This window comes from Parasteatoda tepidariorum, chromosome 2 (assembly GCF_982258835.1).
Source record: "Parasteatoda tepidariorum strain Cologne lab strain chromosome 2, Ptep-v5.0, whole genome shotgun sequence".
NCBI classification, from domain to species: domain Eukaryota; kingdom Metazoa; phylum Arthropoda; class Arachnida; order Araneae; family Theridiidae; genus Parasteatoda; species Parasteatoda tepidariorum.
The window spans coordinates 3,111,265-3,128,809 of NC_141756.1; the positions used below are offsets into that span (position 1 = coordinate 3,111,265).

Genomic DNA, 17,545 nt, shown 5'->3' on the forward strand with positions numbered 1-17,545 from the left:
TGGAATATGCTCTACACATACATAAGAAAGATAACACTCATGATAACATATGGAAATAATTTTCATTTATTTTATTTGACAACTTGCTTGTCAAAGCCTGTTACTTTGTGAGATTTCAAAGGTATAAACTGGAGTTATTTTGAATTGAGTAATTTACAACTACAATGTCAAACGAAATTGCAGAGGCATATACATTTACATGGAAAATAGAAAACTTCTCCTTGTGTACACAAAAGATTGGCGAATTCATGCTCAGCCCTCCATTCACAACAGAAAACGTTGGCGACAGTATTTGGATTTTATCGCTGTTTCCCAAAGGTCAAGTTAAAAAAACAGAAGAGTATATTTCCTTGTATTTGAATAGATTTGAAGATGATATTCGTACCGATGTAAACAATATCGATGTGGAGCTTAAAATTATTGGTTCTGAAGGAAATATATTGCAAATTGTTAAAGGAGAAAATTTATTCATCCCTAAAGGATGTTCATGGGGATCTGAAAAATTTTTTAAAAGAAGCAAGATGGAAAAGTGGAAAGAAGATTTAATTACTATTTCTTGCTCCATCGTTAACAGGAAACGATTAAGTAGTAAGGCTAAAACTAAAATCTGTGCTGAGCATTATAATTTTAAGTGGAGCATAGGAATTTCAGAAAATATGAATACAGTAACGCAACAAGTGCACGACATACCTTTATTTAAAATTAATTTGGTGACTTCTAATGATAATATCACACTGACACTATGCAAACAAGAGAACATCACGACCGTTCCAAAACGGGTATCATGCAGAATTTCATTGTTAGACATACATGGATTTGAAGTGGATTCAAAACGAGCTGCTCATTCATTCCTTCCTGATGAAGATCATGTTTGGGAATTTCCCAATTTTATCACCACTGGATATTTGAATGAAAACGCAAGCACCGTTCTTAGCAATGGGACTTTCACTTTACTTTTCAATTTTAGTTTTTCGAAAGAGAAAGAATCTATAAACATTTTAATACCTGAAGGGAATAATCATTCAAAACAAAACAACATCATACATTTGAAAGAAAATTTTGGAAACATGTATGATAATATGTTGCATTCAGATATAGAATTTCGAGTTAACGGCAGAACGTTCCATGCTCATAAATCCATTTTGGCTGCTCGATCCCCCGTATTCACAGCCATGTTTGAGCAAGATATGGTCGAAAGTCAGACTGGCATTGTCAATATTTCGAATGTTGAGCCCGATATTTTTGAATCATTTTTGAAATACGTATACACTGCCTCAGTGGACAATATGGCCTGGGATATCACAATCAGACTCTTGATAGTGGCGGATCAATATCAAGTAGACGCTCTGCGGATAGACTCTAGTTGCTTTTTGAAGTCTAATTTGAGTAATCAAAATTTCTATGAAGTACTTGAATTGTCCGATGCGATAAATTACAAGAATCTAAAACAATTTGTGTTCGAGTATGTGGCGGATAATGCCGAAGAGATTTTGTCTTCCTCCGATTGGGCGGATTGGACTGAAAATAATGCTAGATTATCAGCGGAAGTGATGTCAAATATTTCAAATACTTTTGAAAATATCCACTAAAAATTATAGGTAGGTTACCTTTTTTATAAAAAAAAAAGTGTAACGCTTTTGTAAGGCTTTTCTTAAAAAAGGTTTCAAAATATTTATTTTTTATTTATTATGGGAAAGGTTTTTAAGGCGACACGCTCTCTTTGAAATTAAGATGAAAACTTAACAATTTTTATGAATTACAATTACTATGAGTATATTAATGTACCAATATGAATCTTTAAGGATTCGCCAAAATTGCGAAACCCAAAGTCTCCGCAAGGATATTTTAAACAAAAAAATGTTAACAAATCTGAAAAATCTTGAAAAATTGTGATGGATCCAAAATAGTAGTAAAACATGATATATGTGTGAGCTCTTACTGTTATAATCTTTGACCATGGTGAATTATAGGCAGTTTTTTAACAAAAAAGATTATGTAAACTTAATAAAGTATTATCTGACATTAGACTAAAGTTAGACATTAGACTAAAATCGAAATACGAAACATCATCAAAATAAATTGTTTAAAACACCAGTCATCTTCACATTGCAGAAAATAAAACCCTTCAGTCTTCTTAATTGACATCTTTAAACAGCCACCAAAGGTTTTAGAGATTGTTTTTAATTGAGTTTATCATCTTCATTGGTAATTATAAGAGTATTTGCATATTATCATACATTAAACCATCATAGATTAAGCACCTTTCATCTACTTTATATTTCCATGAGATAATTTGCATACTTAATGTTTATGAAGGAACAGGAAAAACCAAACGTTAAATTAAAAAACATAAACCTAAAATGAACCAAACATAAAATAACCAAACATAAACTTAAAAGAAACCAAACGTAAACCTAAAATAACTAACAGGAAAGACCAAACATAACCTTGCTTCAAAAAGCACTTGCAAGCAACAAAGAACGAAAAAATATATTTTGTAGAGACATAGGAACTATTTGAAAGGTTGCTTTTGTGAAAAACATTATATTAGGATAACCCACAGGAAATGTCAAATCTGATTTTAAGGAATTACTTACTAATACATTTTGTCAAAAGCTATCATATTTAACTAAAAATTGAGAGGCTAGTGTGCAATTATAAAATCTCCTAATTACCTTTTTGATTGTGGGTAACATAGCTGTTTCAGTTAGTGAAAGAACGAGACACCAGAGTTAGCGCTGTCGATTCTGGATATTTTATTCTAAAAAGTTTGAATTTGATTTTTAAAAATTTGTTTATCGTCTCATGAAGAAACAATGCTGAATACGAAACAATCGTGGTGAATTTTTGAGAGAGTGCGTGTGGTGAGGAAAACGCCCAAGTTTAAACAATGTTTAAATGTTGGCTATATGAAAAGGTATTGTAATATGAGTAGTCATTCAGGGAAATAATTATAGTACTGCAGTTGTTGTTATATCATAAGCTCAAATATAAAACGTTAAGGTAAAGAGACAAGAGGGATTTTATATATGCGAAAAAATATACGACTAAATATTCGATATTGAAATATTTTATTTTCGTTATTGCGGAATTTCGAGTTTACGAAATTTTAAGTGTCTCCCTTCGAATTCGTAATATCGAGGTTCTAACTTATGTGAGTATACTATATCTCTTTATTTCTGGGTCTCGAAAGCATCAATATGATGGGTTAAACTTCGGTCATAATTGTTTTTCACCCGGGTATTAGATTATTTTGAAATGCACTCCTTTATAGTATTTTCTTATGTAAGCCACTACAATAGAGGAAAATATAATCTTATCAAAAATCGGCAGTTTCATTTTCATAAAGAGGATCGAAGATTACATATCAATTATACTATTATCTCATCGGTAGATTAGGGAGTGTCTTCTTGCACTATAGCGGAATATTCGAATGATAAAGATGCATTTATTAAAACACCACTGAGTTCGTTATTCTCCAAGAACGAGTGATACAAATTTAAAATTACTTACAAATTCTTCTATACGAATTTTATGTTTACCCAATTACCTCAGAATAAGAGTAAAATATGTGTTAAAATATATAATTAATTTCAAGTTGGTGATTTTAAAAATAATTCTTCTAAAATAGTGCATATAAATCAATCATTTCGTTCTGCGTCTATTCAATGTAACAAAAAATATTTTTAAGCACCATTTCTACGCAATTATTACATTATCTGTTAATGTTTTAAATAATTTTATAATTACTTGGAATAAACCAGTGCGGTCACAGTTTGAAAAAATACGAAAGTGTAAGAAAATAGAATAATAACTATAATTGATATAATCAACCAGTCAATATTATTCGTAAAGCAAATATAAATAATGTTCAAATTGGAAGATTGGAATTCTTAAAATTAAAGTGAAATTATATCCATTTCTAAGTTAAATGGAGCAACGAATGTAACACTGTAAAAAAAAAAAAAAAAAAAAAAAAAACATATTGATTATACGTTGAACAGAGATCAAGAAAATTGTGAAGTAGGTTCAGAAACTGGTCTAAATAGCTTTTTTTATTGCAAGTTGAACTTTGGACCAAATGTAATTGGAAAGAAATACTAATTAGTTTGTTGAATCTCAACTAATATATATATATATATAATATATATATATATATATTAATTAATTAATAAATTAATTAATTTAATAAATAAATTAATTAATTTAATAAATTAATTTATTACTTTTTTAATTTATTTTTCAAATTAATTAATAAGTAAATTAATTATTTTCACTATTTAAAAAGTGAGGGAATGACACTAATAGTGAGGGAATGATATTTTATTTTAATACATGTTTTTATCTAATTTACATCTACCTAAAGTTTGAAAATGATAACATACTAAGTATATCTAATATTTATTATAATTTAGTCTTATATATTTAATAGTTTTTACAGGTTTGGGAAATAAAATTGGCTGGCACGATTGAAGAAAAAAAAAATTAATAATATACTCATCTTGAATTATTCCCTCACTTTAGCGTCATTCCCTCACTTTATACACTAGTGAGGGAATGACGAATTCAATAAAATTTAAAGATAACAGTTAGGCCTAATTAATTTCTGAAGTCAATCACATACAATTATATTCATACAAGAAAGCAACATATAATTATCCACTTTCTCGATGAAGTTGTATTTTATTTTACTCTAAAAAATGACATGAGGGAATGACAAATGTAAAAAATTTTACCTGGTTTGATTCATTCAAATTTATTCCACAGCAAAGCTTCTTTAAGTTGAAGATGGAAACATACTGCAATTTTGTTCTATGATGCCAGTTGTTAACTTCTGAAGTTTTTATTAAAATATTTTTATTCTGAGAAGATTGCAGGTCATAAGAACATTGTTGTGAGGGAATGACGCGAAACACTGGGGACAAAGTTTAAAATAGTGCTGTGTTAATATTTTTATCAGAAATTAAATTTAAAATTGATTTTCTGAATTCTATATTTCAGTATTCTGAAATAAAAAACAACGAATTTGTAAAAAAAAAAAAATCATTTCAGAAACAATTTTTTTCTTTTTTTAAATCAGCAGTGGGGACAAGTGAGGGAATGACAAATTGGTATATTTTAATTACCTAAAATAAATAAAATATAAAAATTGATAATTTTATTTTTATTCTTTTGTTAGCTTGCATTCTGAAGGACACTTTCCCTGAATTTTTTTTTTTCGTAAGCTGTAAAACAAACATAAAATATACTGGGGACATGAAAATGACTGTTTTTGTGAGAATGACCCATATATATATATATATATATTATTATTATTATATATATATATATATATATATTATTATATATATTATTATTATTATATATATATATATATATATATATATTATTATATATATATATATATATTATATAATTAAACTTAATGTTTTTCTTAATTTTCTTTTAAATATATATATATATATATATATATATATATATATATATATATATATATATATATATATATATATATATATATATATATATATATATATATATATATATATATATATATATATATATATATATATATATTTAAAAGAAAATTAAGAAAAACATTAAGTTTAATTTATTGCGCATAAGCTGCAAGTAAATAGAACTCATAAAATAAGTTCAAAAGGTAGAGAAAACAAGGGAAAAATTACAGAACAATGAAGAAAGGGGGAAAAAGAAAAATAATAATAAAAATAACAAAAAACCGGACAAAAATGGACAAAAAAATTTTTAAAAAATCCAGAAAATAAAAGATGTAATCTTTTTATCAGCTCACACGATTATATCGGTTAAAAAGAGTGCTTTCTAATATTGCATCAATATAGTCAAAGCAAAATATATCAATACAATAGTGTGAGAAGCACTCAAAAGATTTTACAAAAAAATTACAACAAATAAAAAAAATAGAAAACAATAAGTAGAAATATCACGTAAAAACGGAAAATTAAATATAAAGAAAAAACAGAATATAACATGAAATGAAGTCTACAAAGCGAGCAGCGAATTCAAATGAACTTACATGAACGGGAAATTTTTCAAGAACGATTTAAAAATTTTTCGTAACGTGATTGCCAGATTGCAAAAATTGAAAAAAGCGTAAATTGAGCTAAAAGCGTAACTAGGGAGTTTTGTATAAAGTGCGTTCTTGCTGCATCACTGAAGTGCGTTTGATTTGTTAGTTACCAAGAAAGGGACCGAAAATGGATGGGCGCAATGTCATATTATAGTGGATAATTTAAAGAAGTTGACAATAAATAATTTTAGAAAATAAATATTTATTTAGGAAAAAAAATATATATATAACATAGAAAAGAGAAAGAAACATAAATTGCCTGTTTTGCACCTAATTTTAGTTACAGATTTGTCCGAAATGGATTTGCACTTGGATATAATTTTTCTATGTGCAAATTTATTTCGGGCCCATCCTTGGTAACTAAAAACTCAAACGCACTTCAGTAATGCAGCAAGAACGCACTTTAATACATAACTCCTCTAGTTACGCTTTTTGCTCAATTTGGGCTTTTGTTTTCAATTTTTGAAATCTGGCAATCTCGTTACGAAAATATTTTAAATCATTCTTGAAAAATTTCTCTTTCATGTAAGTTCATTTGAATTCGTTACGTGCTTTATAGACTTCATTTCATGTCATATTCTGTTTTTTCTTCATATTTTATTTTCTGTTTTTACGTGATATTTTTACTTATTGTGTTCTATTTTATTTTATTTGCTGTAATTTTTTTGTAAAATCTTTTGAGTGCTTCTCACACTATTGTATTGATACACTTCGCTTTGGCTATATTGATGCAATATTAGAAAGCATTTTTTTTTACGGATATAATCGTGTGAGCTGATAAAAAGATTATATCCTTTATTTTCCGGATTTTTTAAAAAATTTTGTCCATTTTTTTCCTCGGTTTTTAGTTATTTTTATTTTTATTATTATTATTTTCTTTGATTGTCAATTGAAATCACTTATTTGTAAAAAAAGATGATGAAAGTTCTCTACCCCCTTCCGTGCACTGTTTCATTATTAAACGTAATGGTTTTAAAAATTAAATCAAAATTGAACTCGCATTATTTTGAATTAGAGAATTCCAGTATTTAGAAATTTCCAACTTTCCTAAGTATTTTTGATATCTGCGAACTGTTGGCAAGTGAGGATGTTGGTATTACCTTTGCTGTTGGAATTTTTCCTGCGAATGAGAATATCTCTAATACTGTAATTAGTCCTTCTTGTGAGAGTTTTCCTGAAATGAACAATGCAATAAAATTGAGTGACTATCTACACTATATGTATTAAAAGGAAATACATTCAAATATTGAGATTTGCATCAATAATGAAAAATTTCACAGTAATAAACCCATTTGAGCCCTAATTTGCATTCTCAACTATGTTTAATCAAGACATGATTGAGAATTAGACAAGTGTTGTTTAATGTTCCTAGCGTAGATGATACATTTTTAAAATCTTTTCTACATTATTTATATGAAGAAACAATGCATGGAATAGACTACGAAGTGGCCAGTAAGCTTTTGATGCAGTAGTAGAAAGGTATAAGGTATTAACTTTAAAATCAAAATGCGATAATGTATTTGTGTCTGTTCTAAGTTAAAAAAAATGGTTGATACGATAAACAGCACAATTTTTAGAATGTTTTCAACCAATTTCGTAGCTGAAACTTCCAAAGAGAATTTGATTTCTTCCAAATGACTGAAATGGTCTGAAAAGTACATAAAATTAGCATCTGAAGTTCTGTAATAAATATTTTTTTTTAATTAAAATATTGTTCCCTTTAAAAATTAGTTTTCGAATCTGTAATTAAATGTGTTTTTCAAGTCTTATAATAAAATAAATGAAGTGAAAAAAAATTAAAAATAAAAATTCTATTCTATGTAAACAACTATAAAAGTTTATTTTTTCATCCAAAATTATAAACGCTTCAGCTATAGTTTAACAGAATTACGTAAACAGTGTAACAGAATTACGTAAACCTAACAGTTGAAAAATAGTGTAAACTGAAATTTTTTTGTAATGTTAACGTCATTTATATCAATGTATTTAATGTAAAAGTCATTTATGCAATGATTCCAAAATTTATGCATTAGATGATCATTACAGAACATTAGAACATTTTATTCACTTTTTTTATTCTTGTTATCCAACTCTGAGATAAACAACAAGCTGTGAAACTTTTTATTCACCTAAGTACCAAACGTTTAATTTTACTACCACTTCTATGCATAGATCTCTGAAAAAACTTTTTTGTATTTTGTATTTAAAATTATTTTATGATATTCATTAAAAAATAATAAAAAATATTCTCATAATTATAAATTTAATATTAAATTTTAAAAATGATAAAATGAACTTGGTTTTAGTCACATATAGCATTTCTCCGTTGAATTAAAAAAAAAGACACCGTTTGATTTTTTAGATTTTTTGCTTTCTAATTTTTGTTCGTAAAATGAGTGGATTTTTATATACATAGGGAAAAACACATACTGGAATATTTCCTGACAGAATTTAGATATTATTTTAGAAGAATTTGCATAAGGAAGTAAATTAAAACTTTTTTTAGAATTTTTACATACTAATAACAATTATTGACCAGGCTTTTCTTTTGTTTTTCAATTTAATTTGACAAGTAAAGCTGTTTTAATTTTTTTTTAATATTATTGATCATAGTTTTATGTTTATCTTCTACTAACATTTTAATAGTGAACAAGTGATAATTACTGATTTATAATGTATATCAAGGATAATAAAGAACATTATATTTTTATGACAATTCTAAATAAGAATTTAAAGCTCTACATTTCGTTTGTATGAGCAGCATTGGAAAATATGACATAAGAATCATATGATAAAAAAATGAAATAATTTTTATGACAATTCTAAACAAAAATTTAAAACTGAACATTTCCTTTGTATTAGAAGCATTGGAAAATGTGACATGAGAATCATATGATAGAAAAAATCATGAAATCTATCACTGATGAGCAGAAACAACATTTTTTTTATCAGACGTTAGATAAGATTAAATCTTTTATTCGAAAATGATTTCATGCATACCTTCAAATATTATAAAACAACACCCACTGACGAGTTGATTGGTAAATAAGACAATCATTAGTACGCTATTGTTTAAATTGAAATCTTTATATCGTAGCCATTTATTTGCGTTTAATCAGGTTTAAAGTTACTTCAGTACAGAAGTTATTTTAATGCTGTAATTGTTTAACGAAATTCTTTGAAATTGTTGAAATGTCCTACGAAGCTAAAGGCGAATATTTATTCATTTGGAAAATAGAAAATTACTCCTTTTCTCCGCAAAGGAATAAAAAATTCGTGGCTAGTAGTCTGTTCTCAACAGAAAACATTGGAGACAGCCTTTGGCTTATGTATTTATACCCTAAAGGTAAAGATGAAGAATCTCAAGGCTATGCTTCTGTTTATATAACGAGATGGAAAAATGATATCCGAACAGATGTTAACCATATTGACATAAAATTCGAAATCGTTGCACCTGACGGGAACATTTTAATATCAAAGAAAAATGAAAATGTATCAATCGAAAGAGGAGGCGTCTTGGGGTGTAGGAAGTTCTTTGACATTAAAGAAATGACACTTGCAATGGAGGACTGGAAAGAGGATACGTTGGTTGTACATTGCACTTTGTTCAACCGAAAGCAGTTAATATGTGAAGCTCGAACAAAAGTTGAGGTTGATCACTGCATTTTCAAGTGGGACGTTAAATTTCAAAATGGTTCCAACTCAATCCTACCACTGAAAAGAGAGTTTTGTTTGTGTGACACGTTAAACTTTGATATAAATTTAGCTGCACTAAGTGATGATATCAAACTGTCAGTAAGTAAAAGAGATAATGATATATTTGTCCTAAAATTATCTTGTAGGGTTTCTTTGCTCGATGCAGACGGATCTGAAGTAGTTTCAAAAAGGGCAATTCATATGTTTGAGGAAAAAAACAACAGTGTTTGGGAATTCCCAACTTTCATAAGTGTTAAGTATTTAAAAGACAATAAAGGCAGTCTTCTGCGAAGCGGTGTTTTTTCCTTACTTTTTGAATTTTATTCATCGAAAGAAGAAGATCCTGTAGTAGTTACTAATCCAATTTGTGTTAGTTTAATAGAAAAATACGTTATTATAACTTTAAGAGAGAACTTACAGCAAATGTATAGCAGTAATTTGCATACAGACATACAGCTGCAGATCGAGGGCAAGCTATTTCAGGCACATAAATCAGTTTTGGCTGCTCGGTCACCTGTTTTCAAAGCCATGTTTGAACTGGACATGATTGAAAGTCAAACTGGCGTTGTTAATATTCCTGATGTGGACGCTGACGACTTCGGGTTGTTTTTAGAATTCTTGTACACCGCGACAGTTGAAAATATAGATTACGAAACTGCAAGCAAACTAATAATATTAGCTGATAAATACCAAATAGCATCATTAAAGGTTTATTGCAGTAAAGTTTTAAAATCACATTTAAGCGTAGAAAACGTATGTGAAGTAATCAATTTAGCTGACATGCTCAATTGTAAAAGTTTAGAAGCTGCTGTCGTAGATTTTATTGCAGTACATGCAAAAGAAATATTAACTTCCCCAGAATGGATGAAATTGAGTGAGAAAAATTCTAAATTAGCTAGTGAAGTGGTATCAAAAATCGCTATAAATTTTGAAGTGGTTCCTAAAAAGAATCATGTAAGTATAGTAATAATTATAGTAGTAGTATAGTAATTAATTATAGTCTAAAATTAATTTTAACTTTTATTTACTTTCAACTTTTCTTAAGCTACTTTGTATTCTACCAATTTACCCATGAATGTTATAATTTTTATAAAGAAAAAGTTCTTAAAAAGTAAGAAAAAAAAAGATTTTTATGTGTTATTAAAATGATTAAATAAAAATTTCAGAAGTGAAGTTTGAATCTTCATACACTGCTTTATTGAAAAAATTTGGAATATATTTCCTTTTTAATATGTTGATAAGATATTGTTTAAATAAAAAAAGACATTATAATTGATAAAAGAAAAGTTTCTCTCTCTTTTTAATTTAAGTTTTTTTTATCTAATTTTTTAATTTACATTTAATAAAGGTGATTTACCAATAAAGCATTTATCTTTTTCCACTAATAAATAAAATGTTCGGTCATTGCGAAAGGATACGTATTTACTTAAAGTTATTACAATTATGAGTTATTTGCGAGCTAAATAGAATTTATTTATTCCATTAAGTTTTTTTTACAATGTTTTAAATATTTTAAAAACTGCATGAACCACGTTTTAGGCCATATGTGGTTTACTAAATGTAAAACGTACCAAAAGTTCCTGATCAACACTATTATTGCAAAAACTGAACAGAAATATAAATAAAAATCCCAAAATAATATAATATGTATGAAAAAAATAGCCATGTGGTCAGCGTGAGCTGACTGAAACATACGAATAAACCAGTCACTGCTTTGATTCGAATATGAGTCTAACCTTATCTTGATTTTCTATTGGTGAATTGTCACATCTAGGATACTGTTGTTTTGTTAATAAGAATAGCGGTAGAAAGTTTGTACTTGATCAAACTTTGTACATTTACTTTTCTCTTTAGAAATGAGTAAAAGAGATGCATTTGCATTTATCGTAACTTTTCTTTGTGTTGTCAAAATAGAATTGGAATTAATTTATTATTCTTTTATATCTCAATATTGAACCTAAGTATCAATGATAACGCAAATTTTTTTTAAGGATATCACATCAAATCATATGATTTAACGAGACAAAAATTAAAATTTAAACAGAATCAGTTAAATTTTTCGTATAAATTAAAGATTCTCGAATTTTCCTTTCTCAAAAACTAATCAACCAATTTCCTTCAAACTTTTAATTGCTTCATTTCAAATCTTGAGCTTTATGATTTTCAAGCTTGATCCAACATTACGTATCCTCTGAAATGTATTGCAATTTTTTATGATTATTAAAATAACTTTATTGTCTCAAAAATAATTTACAGCATATCTCTAATTTTTTGATTATTCTTTCAATCAATTAATAAATGCTAGCATAAAAATTAATTATAATTTTTATACATTTAATTGTAAAAATATCTTATTTTTTTACTTTAAAATTGAACCTTAAACAGCAAAAAAGATTGTCATATTACCGATATTATAACTTTTTTGCGTATCAAGCGTATTTTGTTATTTTATATCAGACCTGTAACATAACCGCTACTTTTGGCTACTTGGGTTTAATATTTTGGTAAATATTTCCTTTGTAGTCAATCGTTGGTGACTGGCGACCACTAACCTAGAGCTCCAGTTGACGGACGCAAGTTTGAACAACCGTGATCTGTTTAATCACTATTAATTAACCATGACGTGTGTACTGGTTTATTATAATCTCTTGTTTTATAAACCAAAATTTACTTAGCTGTAAAATAGACAAAATTGGTTTATGCAGTAAGTATCATTGCATGCTATGATACAGACGATTACACTTACATTGGTGACGATGGTACTTACAATGAAATTGGTACAAATCTCAGGTATTTTATTTTTTTATATTTAGACCTGTAACACAGTCGCTACTTTTGGAGAAAGATGTTTAATATTTTGGTACCTATTTTTTATGTAATGGTCACTCTTTGGTGACTGGCGACTTCATACCTACAGCACAAGTTAGGGGACACAATAGTTCAAACAAGCGTAAAGCGTTAAATTACTTTTAATTAACCATGATCTGAGCATTAATTCATCATAATCTATTGTTTTATAAGCGAAAATTTACAGAATAAAAAAATAGACGAAAGTTGTTTCTATAATCAATATCATTGAAAGCTAAAAAAAATTTTAAAAATAATTTAGTGTTGGCACTGATAAAACAAAAAATTATTCAAATTGAAGAGTGTCACTTTGGGTACCACAAAGAAGGTACCCGAAAGTGCGTTTTAAATAAAATTTGAGGTTAATCTAAAACATTTTTTTTTTCAGAAATGAGATAGTTTCTCAGCTTACTTGAAAATATTTGAAGAACGAGAAATATCCAAGTAACGCCATTAGACGTGTCTGGTGATAAAGAAGGATTCTTGGAATTTATAAGATTTTAAGTAGTTTAGAGCACTTGATTGTTCTTAAAAATAAATGTATTGTTTTCACAAATCAAATGTATTATATTTTAACTATTGTTGAAAACAAAATATAGTATACTAACAGATATTTTTTTAGGTTTAAATATCATTACACATAATACATACATTATACCAGAAGATCATTATACATATTTTTCATTGTCAATAATTTGAGCTATGTGATCAACACGTATAAATGATTAGTTGAAAAATTATTGAATTACAATTGATTTAAATACATACATATTCCTTTTCACTTCGAATTGGAGCATAGGGCTTCTATCATTGCTTTCCATCTCACTCTATTTGTAGCCAGATATTTTGCCTCTTTCCATGTCTTTCCGATTTTTTTTTTCTATTCGCTTGCAATTTTCCTGTATCAAGTATTTGTAGACCTTCCTGTTTTTTTATTGCCTTGAGGGTTCCAATCAAAAGTTTGTTTCACTTGAAATTTTTCAGGTTTACGTAGAGCATGACCAATCAATTTACATTTACGTTTTTTAATTTACAGAGCAATTGGCTTCTGTTTTGCTTTTCTACAGCTTTCTGTTCTAATTTCTTGGAGCTGCTTGGCACTCAAGATTCTTCTTAAGAAGTTGTTAATGAAAAATATGATATATTTAAAATGTTATTTTTATTGCAGCGTCATGTCTCAGATCCATATAGTAGGAGAGATTTAACATCAGTAGTTGAAAATTCTAATTTTTGTTGATTTTTCTATTTTTTTGTTTCTCCAGAATTCATTGAAAATAGCATAACAGCTTTGAGGCTTTGTCTAATCTATTTCGTATATCTTCATCAGTTCCTCCTTTGTTTTTAATTATACTTCCAAGATACGTAAAACTGCTTACCTCCTCAAGTTTATTATTTTCTAAGAATAGTTATGTCATTTAATTGTTTAGGATTAATTTTCAAAATTGTATTTTTATTTTGGTTGATAATACCTCGACGTTGAAAATGTTTGTTTGCATGTATTGAAGGGTCAGTGAACATAAGTATTCTGCATAATCAAGATCGGAAAGTTATTCAGCAATGTTCTACCTTCCGCTTTATTCTCTAATATTCCGTTCATAATCCAGCCAATAGTAATTTAAAAGATTGTTGGAGAAAGTGAACAAGCCTGTTTGACACCAGAATAAAACCTAAAAGATTCTGATTGTTGACTGGTATGGATAACTCAAATATTGTAATTTTTATATATATTTCTGATAAAATTTATAAAACATTCGGAAAAAATGGGTTTAGTAACCTTCGTACATTTCATGCAACTTTTCTGAGAAGAATTCCTTCCCAGTGTATCAAAAATGATCATTAGATCAAATTGGGTACTTGCACATCATCAATATACACTTAAGTACTTGCACTACCCTATGACGTCATAGCCAGCTGTACATTTATAAGCAAAATGGTGTGTTAAAGTTGAGCTAAGTTTCTCCACATAAGTTAGAATGTTAATTAACATGAAGTTATTTAAATACCACGCCGTATCATACATCGAATTTGATAAAATGTAATTGTTTCTCGTATATGTATTTTACATAATTTAGATTTATTATTTGGTTATCTTTTTTACTGTAACCGTGATATAATTTTGTTTTGTGTACCTGGCAACTTCGATGCATAATTAGTTTGATTACGTTCTGCAAGGTTCCGTGCATGTCTTTGTGTTTTGTAAGAAATATATATTGAAAGAAGAGAAATCTTTGTGAAAGAATATAGAATGTGTCACTTAAGATAATTGATAATTGACGGACTTGGCTTGCTCGAAATAGAATAAAAAGAACAGTTGCTAACGTAAAAACTTCCACGTTTCAGTAATTAATCAGGATCGAGATACTCACCCAACGTCACTTGCAGGAGTCGCATTTAGCCTAATTAGAAAAGCCCACTTAATAAACATGCGCTGAATAGCAGACATTATTTTCTAAAGTTTACTTATCAATTATTAAGCTCTAAAAGCTTACAAAGTCGGATACTCGAGGAATAATTATTCATTATTTAATTAATGCTAGTAATAGTTTTTTTTTAAATATTTTTTTCTGGAAAAACATTGCAAATTCTACAATATGTTTTTTTGCTTTCGATGTAAACAATAGAGTTTAAAATGATTTGTAAAGGGTACTTGCCCCTTTCTTAGATTCTTTTGACGCCGGGTTCTGTACAAGATTTCTTAACAAAATAAACGATCTGGAAAAACATAGATATATATTTATTAGCACAAGTAAATTACAGAAAAAAAGATATGCCACTAGATGACAACTGACATGCTGCCTTTTTTTAAGTGTGATGACTACAACTCCTAACGCGCATGCGTTAGGATTGTTCTGTTTTTGGCGGTTGCATTTTCGACATTGCTCACACCTTGCGTACTTTAAGAAATATAAAGGAAAGTACGCAATCAAAGTCATATTAGTGTATAAAGTCATAGTTCGAGTCTCTGAACAGATTTTACTACCCGGCCACATCGGGTTTTTTGTTCTTGACAGTTCGCCATCGAAGTCTCTATTGATGTTGACTCTTCAATCAAGGAGGATCTCTTTTCATCTTCTACTTCCAATGGATAAAGTCTTTGGTATGGTCGAACAAGTTCTCCATTCATAGTTTTTATTCGTGCTACACGAGAGTTTCTATTAACTCCAGGATAAAGTTCCAGTATTTTAGCCATAGGCGATTCTAATCTTTTAGCATTGTCATTTCCAACCAGAGTAATTTGGCCAACTTTAAGGGTGGTGGGGAGTTTGTTTTTTGAATGATTTTTCAATTGTCCCAAGTACTCAATACAGAATCTTTTCATTATATCTTCTTTTAATTTCTGGCGATAGCGGAAGCGCTTATTCAGATGTGCTGAATCATATACGTCTAGTTCAGGTAAACTTCCAAATCGGATTTCTTTCAGAAATAAAGATGGAGTTAAAGGATGTAAGTCGTCGACATCTTCGGAAAGATAATTTAGAGCCCGATTATTTATAATGCTCTCAGCTTCGCACAAAATGGTATACAGTTCATCAAAATTTAGCCGAGCTCATCCCAATACTCTTCGCAATATTCCCTTGGTCATTCTAATAAGACGCTCCCACCATTCGCCCCACCACGGGGTGGTAGGAGGGATGAACGTCCACTTAATTCTTTGTATTGAAGCTATTTCTTCGATTTTTTGCCAGTTAATGGATTGGAAAATATTATTAGCTCCTATAAAGTTTTTGCTGTTGTCAGAGTAGACATGAGAGGGTCTTCCTCTTCTTGAAACGAACCTTCGGAAAGCTAGTAAGAGGGTTTCAGTGATCAGTGATGGAACAAGTTCAATGTGTACTGCTCTGATTATTGCACACGTAAATAAAACAAACCATGTTTTTTCTCCATTACTTAAATACAGTGGTCCTCCTAAATCTATGCCTGTTATTTCAAAAGCAGCAGCGTTTTTCACACGTTTCTCAGGTAAAGGAGCTGGCAATACCTCTGCATTCTGAACTTTAAATCGTTGGCAGTTTATACATCCCCTAATGACTCGACGAATAGTTCCTCTAAATTTTATTACCCAGAATTTTTCTCTTAATAGAGTCATTAAGGTCTGAACTCCAGCGTGACTCAATTTACGATGATGTTCAAGTATCTGCAAATCAACAACAGGATGTTTACTCGGAAGCACAATGGGACGTTTAAAATCATCGGTGTCTTCTTGTTGAATCAAGCGGGTGGTCTCTCGAAGTACACCAGATTCATCCAATTGTGACTGTAATGATTTCAAAATAGGATTAGAAACGGTTCCAAAAGCTTCTAATTGTATGGCTTTCAATAAAATTACTTCAGCTTGCTCTATTTCTTCAACGGTGAGTGTAAGAGAATACCTTTGTAACCTCGGCTTCCTAACATTAGAAGGGAAACGCATCACCCAAAAGATTGTTCTTAGAAACTTAGGGAATGAAGAAAACTTGTTTTGATACCATATCTTCTCTGTATTTACAATAGCAGTTTTCTTCTTCTCTTGACTTAAAATTTCCTCGTCCATCTCAATTTGAACTGATTTAGGCCATCTTTCCTTCGGATACTTTAGCCATTCCGGGCCCTGTAACCATCTTGATTCAATTAGGTGTTTGATGGTACAACCTAGAGACGGTATATCTGCAGGATTATATTTTTCAGGTATGTGATGCCAATCATTAGGATGAGATATAGTTCGAATTTCCTTTACTCAATTGGTGACAAAAGTAGCCCAATAATCTTCTCTTTTTACCCACCCAAGAGCATTCGTGGAATCAGTCCAATTGTATGTTTCAATATCTGATTCTTTTATGTCTTTTTTAACATTCTCAGCTAGGCGAGCAGCAATTAAACACGCTAAAAACTCAAGTCTCGGGATCGTTATAGCCT

At 29.1% G+C, this 17,545-nt stretch overlaps 2 protein-coding genes across 2 annotated transcripts; one reads left to right on the plus strand and one right to left on the minus strand.

The window, feature by feature from the left end:
- The first annotated feature begins 34 nt into the window (after nt 1–34).
- LOC107439692 (uncharacterized) lies at nt 35–13,208 on the plus strand. The gene is made up of 3 exons (XM_087155398.1): nt 35–1,578; nt 9,261–10,759; nt 13,041–13,208. The coding sequence occupies exons 1-3, from the start codon at nt 165–167 to the stop codon at nt 13,044–13,046; spliced, it is 2,919 nt and encodes a 972-aa protein (XP_087011524.1). The 5' UTR covers nt 35–164; the 3' UTR covers nt 13,047–13,208.
- A 2,991-nt stretch (nt 13,209–16,199) lies between these two features.
- On the minus strand, nt 16,200–17,183 carry LOC107439688 (uncharacterized). The gene has a single exon (XM_016052364.4). It carries the CDS (start codon nt 17,181–17,183, stop codon nt 16,200–16,202), a length of 984 nt encoding a protein of 327 aa, XP_015907850.4.
- Between the last annotated feature and the right edge of the window lie 362 nt (nt 17,184–17,545).